Source organism: Podarcis liolepis (assembly GCF_965112155.1).
Source record: "Podarcis liolepis genome assembly, chromosome: 7".
In the NCBI taxonomy this organism is placed as follows: domain Eukaryota; kingdom Metazoa; phylum Chordata; class Lepidosauria; order Squamata; family Lacertidae; genus Podarcis; species Podarcis liolepis.
In genome coordinates this window covers 25,727,602-25,740,011 of record NC_139561.1, presented here as the reverse complement: position 1 = coordinate 25,740,011, position 12,410 = coordinate 25,727,602, and the positions used below count along the sequence as shown (strand labels likewise).

The 12,410-nt window shown below is 44.6% G+C and overlaps 2 protein-coding genes across 4 annotated transcripts in view; one reads left to right on the top strand and one right to left on the bottom strand.

Moving 5' to 3' along the window:
* LOC310711310 (putative oxidoreductase YteT) overlaps positions 1-12,410 on the top strand; it is a 154,245-nt gene that overhangs the window by 69,097 nt on the left and 72,738 nt on the right. The gene's annotated exons all lie outside the window — the stretch shown is intronic.
* The window catches only part of TP73 (tumor protein p73), a 78,458-nt gene continuing 67,358 nt past the window's right edge, over positions 1,311-12,410 (bottom strand). For 2 of the 3 annotated variants that reach the window (XM_083513036.1, XM_083513037.1), the window contains 4 exons: positions 11,545-11,699; positions 9,810-9,942; positions 8,882-8,975; positions 1,311-5,781 (listed from right to left, as the gene is read on the bottom strand). In XM_083513036.1, the coding sequence (XP_083369162.1) occupies positions 5,461-5,781; positions 8,882-8,975; positions 9,810-9,942; positions 11,545-11,699 (703 nt within the window). In that variant the 3' untranslated portion in view covers positions 1,311-5,460. The remainder of the gene's footprint in view (positions 5,782-8,881; positions 8,976-9,809; positions 9,943-11,544; positions 11,700-12,410) is intronic. The other variant, XM_083513038.1, reaches the window with a different exon arrangement.

Genomic DNA, 12,410 nt, shown 5'->3' with positions numbered 1-12,410 from the left:
CAGGCTTCCTATTGGCATCCATTTGGCTGCAGAATGCTGGACGAGATGAGCCCCTAGCATGGTCCAGCAGGGATTAGTCCTATCCTGCATACCCACCTTTGATGGCTTTGAAGGGGGGTAAGGCAATTGGCCATGTTTACCCTGCAATATCAGAGGTTTTCAGGTCCCGGTTTGTGGGCCTCCCAAAGGCATCTTTGGCTGGGTGCTGAGAGAACAGGAAGCTGTACTAAAAGTGCCTTTGGCCTGATCCTGCAGGGTACTTCTTACTTCTTATTGTGGCAATTCAGCCACAATAAGACTGGTAATAGATCTTACTCCTGCAGTGTTGACGGGATAGCATTCTTCAAAGCACATGAGGGGAGCAGACTAGTTTAGAGGGTAAAGGGCAGGGAGTGGCTCAGTCGGTTGAGCACGAGACTCTTAATCTCAAGGTTGTGGGTTTGAGTCCTGTGCTGGGCAAAAGATGCCTGCGCCGCAGGGGGTGGCCCTCAGGGACCCTTCCAACCCTACGATTCTATGTGGCTCTCACAGCTCCAGCAGCTCCCCTAGTGCTGTGTCCACTGAGGTGCTATCTCACCCTGCCTATTGGTAGGGCCGCTCCTGATTCAACAGCCTGTGTCAGAGGCTGTACCATTTCAAGCTGCCGATGGGATGGGTCACATCACAGAATGTGTCTGCAGATCAACAGCAATTCCTGCAGTAGAAATGTTAGCATGTCCAGGAGAAGACCAGGCACCTGCAGTGCTTCTCCTGCGAGATCTGTTCTTCTGTCTGTAACGAGTGGGAAGGGTCAAGCATTCCTGCCCCCAGCGCTAATGCTGCCGCCATTGAATTCAGAAACCAGACAGCTTTTCTAAAGAGAAAAAAGACGGAAGCATGATGTAATTCACAGTAGTGTGCCTAAGCTGTGCTTAAAAGGTTGCTATGCTTTGTCACTCCCCTTAGGCCTGGAGACGGAAGGAGACTCTCCATGCCTCTTTATCTGGCACTCAGGGCTCTCCCCAGGGCACAACCCTCCCCTGCCACACTCCCTACCCCCTCTGTTTTGCACCCAAGTGTTTTTGCCTGGCTGGAATATGCCCTTGTACTCCTGAGAATGCTTCTTGCTTGCCAGGATGGAGGAGAGAAAATGTGTGCAGAAACTAGCCTTCTGTGAAAAGGCACCCCCTCCTTCCCACTGGCTTGTGGCCCCCAGAAGGGAATGCAACCCTTTGGCTTGAATCAATTCCCTTGCTAGGAGCATGAAAGGAAGGGTGCGCATTTGTGCATGTGTGTGCAACAGCGATGCATCTCTCCCTTTTGAGTAAAACGACGTTTGAAATCCATTTATTGTGTTACCCCAAGAAAGCTATAAAAATAACACATTTCCCCGCCCCCTCCCCCTCAAAGATATCATTACAATAAAAACGAAACGAAACCTCACAATTCATGACAAAGTTTAAACTCCACTTGTGTTTCTTAAGCCCATGTTAAGGTGAATCCCAAAAAGCTCAGGCACGCACACCTGAGAGGGGTCAGGCAGCCACCAGAAGGACGAGATGCAGAGGTTGCCGTATCAGACATCAGAAAGTTTACTGGCCATTTCCAGAACAAATCAATGTAGATGGATTGTTCTTTGCCCTGTTTCATCTGGGAAATACAACTGCATGAAAGACCTGTGCACGAAGGAGGAGGAATCCCCACCCATAGAAGGGGCAATGGGGTCATGGTACTGGTTTGGCCTCATGCACAATGCCGCATGGGAGCCCATGCCTTGTTGTCCATACACTGAGTGTGGACCTCTGAGCATTAGCCAGCGGAGATCTAACTTTGCCCCCGGTTATTCCAGAAGGGAGTCTCGTTCAGCACCACTTGTTACAGCAGGGAAAATTGAGTCAAAATAATAATGAGGCATCATAGATGTCTATGGGCATAGGGAGCTGGGCCCCACACACCTGTCCATCAGGGCACTGCCTCACCAACTTCAGCCTTGATTCCTTCAAGCTTACCTGCCTTCTCACTCTTGTAGAACTCGGCACAGAGAAAGAGGAGGACAAAAGTAGTTACAGTGGTACCTCGGGTTAAGTATTTAATTCGTTCCAGAGGTCCATTCTTAACCTGAAACTGTTCTTAACCTGAAGCACCATTTTAGCTAATGGGGCCTGCTGCTACTGCCACACTGCCAGAGCACGACTTCTGTTCTCAACCTGAAGCAAAGTTCTTAACCCGAGGTAATATTTCTGGGTTAGCAGAGTCTGTAACCTGAAGCGTATGTAACCTGAAGCGTATGTAACCCGAGGTACCACTGTCGTTGGTTCTGCCTGTCATTGGTTCCAGAGCCACCTGCTTTGCAGTCCTAACAGGCACAAGCCCATCACTGTGGACAGCCTGGGTTTTCAGACTGCGTGGAAGGCTGTAAGTGCTGGCTTCCTTCCTCATATTTTCTTTCTCAACATGGGACAGGGAGGAAGGCAGGAAAAGAAAAAGGGGAGGGAAAGAGAGATGCCACTCCAGAGTTCCCTACAGTTATCTAGAGTGCCAACACCTTTCTTTCCCTTTTCGTGGTTTTGAATCTACCAGAGTAAGCTGTGGTTTTGGCAGGTGTATATAGGCCTAACTCTAGCTGAAGCCCAGGTAGGTCAACAACATGCACTCTCTCTGTGAATCCCATGGGTCTCCATTCTCCAGTATGGCTATGAATTGACAAAATATGATAGGCCTTTCTCTTGCAAACTGTGAACCTTGTATACCTCTAGGTACAAGTACATTTTACATGCATGTTTGTACACATTACTGTGCTGTGCTTCAGTCCTCGTATTTTTCCAGAAAGTGCGAATGAAGGTTCACCTTTGCATGCATACTAAACAAATGTACTCTCCCATCCCTGCTGCTGACTCCAGGATGCTTCCAGAGCTTCTGGATTTTTCCTTAAGCTGCTCATGACGTGTGCCCAACATTTTGAAATTTGCTAGTAACATAAGCATGCAGATGCACACGCACACTCACTCACACACAGATTAATTCTATATAGTAATACTGCTCCGGGAAAGCATTTTTCTGACCACTGAAGATGTGAGAGAGTGGGGGAAAGAACAACATAAAGTGCTTTAACTTCCTGCTGCTTCACAAGCACTATTGCATCTTGGCTGTTCCCAAAGTCTCAGCCCCTGCAGGACAAAAACACATGCACAGTTTTCAGACAGGATCTTTAACAAGGTGCAAATCTGGGTGCTCCCTAGAGATAGTCACTGAGTAGTGATGCAAAGTGGGTGAGAGAGAAAAGGAAAAGGATTTTTTTGCTGCGTAATGAGTGACAGATCTGTAGCATTTTGGCTGTGCTAGTTCAGTGGCAGGGGCAGCTGAGTATGTGTCCTGCTTTACAGTGGGCAGTCCTCTGAAAGAGTTCTCTCTTTAAGGGATGGAAGTCCAGAAGAAGCCTATTGAAAAACCAAGAAACCCAAACCCAAAGCAAAACACTTCCCCTTGCCCTGCAAGGGGCTTTTAAACAAACAAACAAACAAACAAACAAACAAAATCACACAGTGTCACAAAAGGGGGCTCTAAAGTTCTACCTGGATGCTGCAACAGGATGGGTGAATTGCAAACTGTTCTTAGCAAAGAAAGAAAACAGAAACGTACAATAGCAGAAGCATGTGAAACAAGGAAAGTCAATGTCGAAAATCCTGGTCAGAATCAGGAGGAAATTTCCAGAGGTACCGATTATGTGTACCTGGGATAGAATGGGGAACCTCTGGCCTTCCAGGTATTGCTAGGCTACAACTTGCATCGTCCCTGCCACTTAGCCATGTTGGTTGGGGCTGATGGCAATTGGAATTGATAACAACATCTGGAGGGATTATAAGAGTACTGTGTCCAATTCTAGGCACCCGGGCTGGAGGGTAGAGGATGGCAATCAAGGGAATCAAGAATCTGATAACCAAGCCTTATGAGGAACCAAGTTCATCTAGTCCAGTTCTCTGCAATGCAGGAATATGTAGCTGTCCCTTACGGAGATCAAACCTGCAATCTTGGTGTCATCAACTGAGCTCCAACCAATTGAGCTATCCAGATGATTTATTTAACAAAAATTATATACCCCTTGTTCATAGCTATATTCTGTTCCCAAAGTGGCCAACCTGATGGAATGAGTTGCTTTAAAGCAAGAGTAACTAACCAGTTGTCCTTCCAGATGTTGTTGGACTACAACTCCCATTATCCTTAACCTTCGGCCATTCTGCCTGGAGCTGCTGAGAGTTGGAGTCCCATAGCATTTGGAAACTCCCTCCAAAACCTCTTACCTTTCTGGAGTCTATTGAAATGTTCTGCGACAAAAGAAGAAGAAAGTTTAAAGAAAAAGAGAGCAAGTTTCTTACAAAGCAAAATTTTGCACTCCAGCCAATAAAACACACACATTGCTGAATGCTACTCCTTATCACCTAAGCATGAATTTGTTCTGAAATCTAGGGAACATAACCCATCTATAGGGCTTCTAAGCAAGAAACAGCTAGTACCAAACTATACATCATTGTGTGTGTTTTTGTGTGTGGAGAAGTGTAATGACAGAGAGCGCATTTCTCCCAAAGATGAAAACTATAGCTTTTTTGATGTTTTGCTTAGGAATCCATTACAAAGACCAAATAATGACTTGGATTTGATCAAACAATAAACCTTTGACTCTAGAAATAGTTGTGGAATTGTTTTCCTTTCTTGGGTAGGGGAAGAACAATGCCATCTTTGCACCCCCTCAGAAAGGGGGGAAACCTTGTCCATCTGTGAACTCTTCACAATAGCTTACATAGAAAATAAACCTTACAACATCATGGCGAGTATACTGTATATACAACGTTTGTGTACAAAGTTGTCTTGCTAGCCAAAGCCTTCACCCAGCTAACACAGATATCCCTCAGGTTAATCAAATCATAAAGAGCCACTTTTCTGTTCTGCAAAGTACTGTAGAAAAACAAACACTTTTTTTTTTGGCAGTCTGTTAAAGAAAAGAAGTCCTTAAGTGGTTTGGTTCCAGTTGGCCATGGAGACCTCCCACGATGTACGATAGGTCAGCCCTGTTCTCACTTAAAGAAGTTAGGGGCTTGGAGACTTTTCTGACGAGGTGGAAGAGAATAGATAAAATGAGATACATGATATCCTTAAGGTACTTGATGCTGTGATACACATTTGACCCAGGTTTGCTACACAACCAAGTGCAACACAACACAGGGGTTTTTTAACCCAGTGCATGTCCTGCTGCTAAATGCAACTGCCAAATTAGCTACCCTTCGTGAAAAGGTACATCGCAAAGGACTGCATTTAAGCTCCAGAGCGCAACCGTCACGTCCTGCCCCAAGCTCTGAAAAAGAATACTTTTCGGTGGCTACCCGAAAGGCTCGTTCCGCCTGGCTGTTGTGCCAAATACCTTTCAGGTCCAATTGTTCAGTTCCTTGCCCTTAATTTGCCGGTTTCCGTGCGCCTCTCTAGAGACACTCAGTTGATTTCTCCCTCTGTGAATTCCTCTTTGATGGACTGTTTGCGGGACTTGCAGTCTGGGAGGTCAAAGCCGAAGTCCGCCCACTCATCGGCCCCACTGCGGTTCGGGATGGTGATGGTGTGGCGGACGCGGAAGTGAACGGCTTCCATGACACGTTGCCTCTGCAGCTCGCCAGACGTGCCGATGGAGATGGTGGAGGCATTGCTGCTGGAGCGGATGAGCTGCTGGGCTCCGTAGTCGTGGCCCTGCTTCAGTTCCTGGAGGCCCCTCCAGATAATCATCCGGTACTGCTCCGGGATCTTCAGTGCTCCAAGATCCTGCAGAGAAAGGTGTTTGGGAGATTGGGTTGACAAAAAGGACTGGGTGAACTGTAAGAATATAAGATCAGGTTGACAGATTTTTTTTCCAATGAATCCGGGGACACTTTCCAACTTCAATGGATTTTGTATGGGGTAAAAGGTAAAGGGACCCCTGACCATTAGGTCCAGTTGTGGCCACTCTGGGGTTGCAGCGCTCATCTCACTTTATTGGCCAAGGGAGCCTGTGTACAGCTTCTGGGTCATGTGGCCAGCATGACTAAGCCACTTCTGGCGAACCAGAGCAGCGCACGGAAATGCCGTTTACCTTCCCGCTGGAGCGGTACCTATTTAGCTACTTGCACTTCATGCTTTTGAACTGCTAGGTTGGCAGGAGCAGCGACCGAGCAACGGGAGCTCACCCCATCATGGGGATTCAAATTGCTGACCTTCTGATTGGCAAGTCTTAGGCTCTGTGGTTTAACCCGCAGCACAACCCGCCTCCCAACTTTGTATGGGGAGTGATTTGTAAATCTGGGGACTGTCCCCAGGAAATGGGTACGTCTGGTAACCTTAATATAAGAAGAGCCTGCTGCATCAGGCCGACAGCCCATCTCGCCCAGCATCCTGTTCTCACAGAGGTCAACCAGATGTCTTTGGAAAGCCCACCAAGAGCACTCTTCCCTCCAGTGTTTTCCAATAATTCGCATTCAGAAACATTACTGCCTCCCTCCACATAGCCATTGTGGCTCATAGCCATTGATATCCCTCTCTAGGGATTTGCCTTATCCAGTCCTGATCTCTCTACCTCACGGCTACTATTTCAAGCTAAATAAATAATAAACAAACATGGAAGGCCCAAGTACTACACGTTTAACATAGCAAGTGCTCTGGCCCTCCATGTGTGATTCATGCAGGAGAGAATTTGGGGGAGGAAATGAGGAGACACAGAGGCCTAAACAAGCCTCACGTTCTTCTCGGAGGACTGATTTACAACACAGCCAGTTTTAAGTCCCACTCATGAAAACAACCATGGATTCATGCGCAAGTGTTAATTTAGTTAAAACAGTAAGCACTGTAATACTCTATTACAGCTTTCCCTAACGTCGTGCCCTACAGATGTTTTGGATTTATTTTGCAGGGAGTTGGCAGTACCACTTCCTCTCTTTTCTTGCTGATGATGCCAGCCATTTTTTACCGGCACTCAGATAACTTTTATGAAGAAATGAGTATCAGCACCTCATTGGGTTTTTTTTAAACAATGACAACAAAAAGAGTTGGAGCCCAAAATGTCTGGAGAGCATCAAGTTATGAAAGGCTTCTCTGTTGGGAGTTAGGTGTGGGCATAACTCAGGAAACATGGAAAGTCTTCATGCAAAAATGGGATCTTTCTTTTTTAAAAAAACAAACAAACAAGCGAACACACAATGCTAAACTTTATGGGGTTAAGCAGCAAGCAGCTTTTGATTCCAGTCTAAGACTGTACAACTGCCTCCGGGTGTTTGTGGAAGGAAAAGCCCTTATTCTGTGAGTTTTCTGTTCAGTGCTTGAAGCCCGGAGTGGAAAATGACATACAATGCATGGCACCAAAATACAACATGGTGAAGACTTGGTTCTGCGCAACATGTGGCATTTATTGGACAGACATGTGTGTAGGGTTCCCTTAGCGCAGCCTTTTCCAGCCTGGAACCCGCCAGACATGACTGGACTCCAACTCCCATACCAGCATGGCTGATCAGCAAGGATGATAGGAGGGCAGAAGGTTTGGGGAAGGTTGCTCAGGGGACAGTGGGTAGAGATACAGAACTCTGCCTAATTTCTGACCCATACCGCTTTCATATGTTTTTACCTATAATTCCCTTTCATCTGCCATTAAAAAACAACAACACCTCACAAAACCCATGCTTAACTGCATATTTTCTCCCAGAACATGTGTTTAAATGTGTGCTTTTCTCAGAATATGTGTTTAAATATGTATCCTCTCAGAATAGGTTTTCCTCACAGAATACACATTTAAGGTATTTTCTCTCACAACACATATCTAAATGTCCGTTTTCTCTCAGAGCACATATCGAAATAGGCCTCCCCCCATGCGTTTAAATGTGTATTCTTTCTCATATGTTTTTCATTCAAAATTCGTATTCACATATGCATTTTCCCTCAGAATATATTGTATTCTCTCTCAGAATATATTTTTCTTTCAGATTATGGGTTCTAACATGTATTCACTCTCAGAATACGTTTTTCTCTCAGGATACATATTTAAATGTGTGCTTTCCCTCAGAATATGTATCATCCTGCAAGCTCCCTATCGTCTACACTGATGGGTTTCAGGTGGGGGACATTTCCTACCTGGAGATACCTGGAGATTGAACTAGGGACCTTCTCATCAGATGTCAAACAAATAAATATTTGACTTTTAGAAGACATCTGAAGGCAGCCCTGTTTAGAGAAGTTTTTAATGGTTAACGTTTGATTGTGTTTTTAATATTTTGTTGGGAGCCACCCAGAGTGGCTGAGGCAACCCAGTTAGATGGGTGGCATATAATAATAATAATAATAATAATAATAATAATAATAATAATAATAATAATAATAATAATTGTATACCACCTTTTTCCCTAAAAGAGACTCCATGTGGTTTACAGAGTAAATCTGGATTATTTTGAAAGCTGCATGAAGTTTTGCATTAACTGTTCAGTGCTTGACAGAACTGACCACATTATTTCACCATTTTCTGCTATGTGCTCTTCATATTTTTAGAACAAAAATGCAACCAATGATTGTGTGGGAAAGTCACATTATTATTATTATTATTATTATTATTATTATTATTATTATTATTATTATTATTATTATGCATGCAAAGCAGATGTTCTACCACTGAGTTTTTGGCCTTTTCAACCATACCTGAGTATCCAAGCTTGTGGGGAAGGGTGCTCTAGGTAATTGTCTTTATTGTTGAACTAATATTATCGTCAAGATATTTCTCCTGTGACAAGCATGCATTTCAGCTGATTGAGATCTCCGCCCCCCCCCCCCGCAATGCCATCCCCAAAAATGTTGTTTTGAGAGTGACAGCCCCAAGAGAAACAGAGCAACAGATCTTATCGGTATTTACCTCTAGAGTTAAGTTCTGCAGGTGGTAAAGAGTCTGTAACCCTTGTGAAGTGAAATAGTCAATGCAGTTTGAGCACCCCAAACCTGTTAAAAAACTGCAGAAGAAGAAAAAGAAAAAATATATAGATATATAATGGGGGGGGGGGAATAAAATAATGTCCTCAGGTACATTAAACTCTTATCAGTAAGGTAATCTAGGAATGGTAAAATAATGGACAAGCTTCTCATATCCTAGGATGGCTCCAATAACTGATAAGATATTTTGTAATATTGAGGGGAAATGGTTCCCATAACGCGTCCCCTTCCCCCTGCCCCAGCTCCCATTTAATGCTGACAGAAATCAATTTTTAAGAATATGATGGGTTAATAGGGACAGCGGTGGTAGGAAATGCGGCTTAAGGCAGGGGTAGCCAACGTGGCGCCCTTCAAATGTTAATGGGCTACAACTTCCATCATCCATGACCTTTGGACCTGCTGGCTGGAGCTGGAGGGCAGCAACATCTAGGCCACATCCGTACCAAACATTTAAAACTCTGTGATGCCACTTTAAACATCTTGTTATCCCTTAGCTAAAGAAAACAAGTTGTGAACGGAGCGCTTTCTCTCCCACCCATCTCCCAACAGAGCATTGCCTAAGCCAGAGCTTTCCAAACTGTGTGTTGCAACATGTTAGTGTGTCGGCTGAAGTGTTGTCACACGATAAGGGCCTGTATCATAAGGGGTTAGTTTAACCTCCGGTTTGCTAGCAAAACTGAATTACTGTTTCGCGAAACGATGCACGTCTAAAAAGTGTGCCACCGACATGAAGAGTTTGGAAAGCTCTGGCCTAAGCAAACCAGTTGCTACAGAGATTAGTGTGTGGTTAAACAAAAACAAAAACAAAACCAGGCGTTGCTGAGTTGACCCATGCCGAGCCACCTTCTTCCTACCTGACAAGGTTTGGGTCTGGGTTGTAGGGCGGAGGGGGCGTGCAATGCGACCCTGAGACCATGGACTGCGAGGGGTGCCCACCGTTCATTTCTCCATTGGACTGCATGGTGTGGCTGTTCAGCATTCCTGGCCCTGGGTTCAAGAAATGGCAGCAAACCAGCCTGGTGAGTTTGCAAAATACATTCCAGGTACAACCTTACACAACTCAGGGGCTGCCAACCCTTCGGGGCCAATGGGATCATAGAGAATGTTGAGAAAATGCCGCAAAATGGCTGCAGCGTAGTGCAAAATGGATGCCTTGGGGTGGGGCATGATAAAAAATGGCTATCCCATGCAAAATATATGTATTTAGCGGGGACATTGTGCTGGCTCCAAAGTGGGCAAAGGTGGGCACACAGGCATCGATTGGCACCATGTGTAAGTATCACTGTTCCCCAGGTGCATGCTGGGCTTAGGAGGACAGTCTCACAATACAATGGTGCATGTGTGTATTCAGAAGTAAATCACGCTGAGTTCACTTGGGTTTACAACCAGATAGGGATGTTTGAACATGCCTCAATCCATGCCAATATTCATTTGCCCTTTCACCTGGCAATTTTTGTCCTGCTGCAGTTGGGTCCTTTTGCACATGTCTGTGTTCCATCTAGTCATCCTCTGATGCAACAAGTATGTATTTTTAAATGGTGTGTGGTGTGTGTGTGTGTAGCACATAACAGACACACACAAAGCAGTCATCAACAGATATTCACAATCCTTCCTTGCATGTTCCCTTCCAAAGTTAATAAATTTCCCTCTTAGAATGTTCGCAGCCAAAACAACAAAGAGCCAAAAATGGCTTTGTGATGGGCTATTACCCATTCAAAGCCATCTATGGCTCCAAACCTAGCTATGTCCACTCAGAAGTAAGTCCCGCTGAATTTAGTGGGGTTACCACCAGGTAACGGCGGTTGATTTTGCAGCTCAGGGTAAGCTTGATGTCCTATCCCATTTTCCTCACTCAGGCATCAGGCAGAGACAGTTTAGCCGGTCAGTTACAAGTCAAGAATACATTGTGGGAAAGGAAAGCAATTTTAAATTTTATTTGTTTTTAAAACAGAGACTTAGGGTGGTCAAAAAACGGGCAGCCAAGTCCAGATGGCATCGTCTCTTCTTGGCTGTTGGAGGGGCTTCCCCCCCACACCTGATAGCCATTATTTTACACTTGAATCCAGTTTGCTAGAACCTTGGGAGTTTTGTAAAAAGAGAAAAAGGAACCACAAAGTAGCTCTCACAAGTTTGGGGAAGGGCTGTAGCTCAGTGGTAGAGTGTCTGCTTTGCATGAAGAACCCCACTCCAAGATCAATCCCTGGCTTCTCCAGGTAGAGCTGGGAATACCCCCTGAGTATGAAACCCAGGAGAGCTGCTGCCAGTCAGTGTGGACAACAGTAAGCTAGATGATCCGATGGTTTGACTCAGCACAAAGCAGCTGTTTACACTTCCATATTCCCAAATCGCCCCATCTCGGTTCCAAAAGGAAGAGCGAGGCTTTCCATTTTATTTAGGAAACGATATATCCCACCCTATACAGCCCTGAGAGGCTGGCTCAGGTAGCATGCAAGAAGCCCAAAATACAGGCACACTGAAATTGACTACAGGAAATGAAATGACAGGGGAACCAGGGAGATTCAGAGAAAGGGTGCTGCACAGACAATAAGAAAACATTCTTGGCCTTTTGCATTAGGTGCCTTGCCTTACCCATCGGCCCAAGGGTGGTCCCAGCGCCGGAGCTGTGCTGCGGGGGCTGCCCCACAAGCTGGTTGACGGATGGCAGCTTATTGATCCCTCCCGTGTGATGCTTGTTGATTGGCGAGAGAACTGGGCCATAGGAAGAAGGAGGCTGAAGGTGAGTCCTGCATGGGGAATAGAGTTTGGTAGTCAGGGGCAGGGATGAGTGGGAGGGTAGGAGAAGTTTGCTCCAGTAAACATTCAATCAATCAATCAATCAATCAATCAATCAATCAATCAATCAATCAGCTTATTTAAACTTGCACTCTTTCCAATATGCAACAGTGGCTGCTAGAACACTAATAGCACAAAACTGGAAGACATAAAAAATCCCAACTATAAATGAGTGGCAATCAAAATTATTTGACTATATAGAATTGGCAAAAATGACACAGAAAATAAGAAACCAAAAAGGTACAAAGTTTAATAATGAATGGAATAAATTTATGACATATATTGAAACAGATGTAAAAAATCTAAAAATCACAGTAGGCTCGATATAACGCTTGCGACGCAAAGAGTTTTAAGAAAACGAAACTGCAGATAGGAAACCTTTTGTAACATATTCCAAAACCGAGTTGAAGGGAAGTCAACTATTGTTGTGTGATTTAGTTATTTAGTTATTGTAAGTTTAACTTGTTGGTGTTTTATGTTATGTAATGTTTTTCTTCTTTTTTGTTGCATTCTTGTGTTTTGTTTGTGTTTTTTGTTGCTTTAATGTTTGGTGTTACATAATGAATTTGAAACTAATAAAAATTAAATATAAATATAAATATAAATAAATAAATAAACTTGCGCTCTCATGCAAACTGCCATCCTGCAATAGCTGATGGACC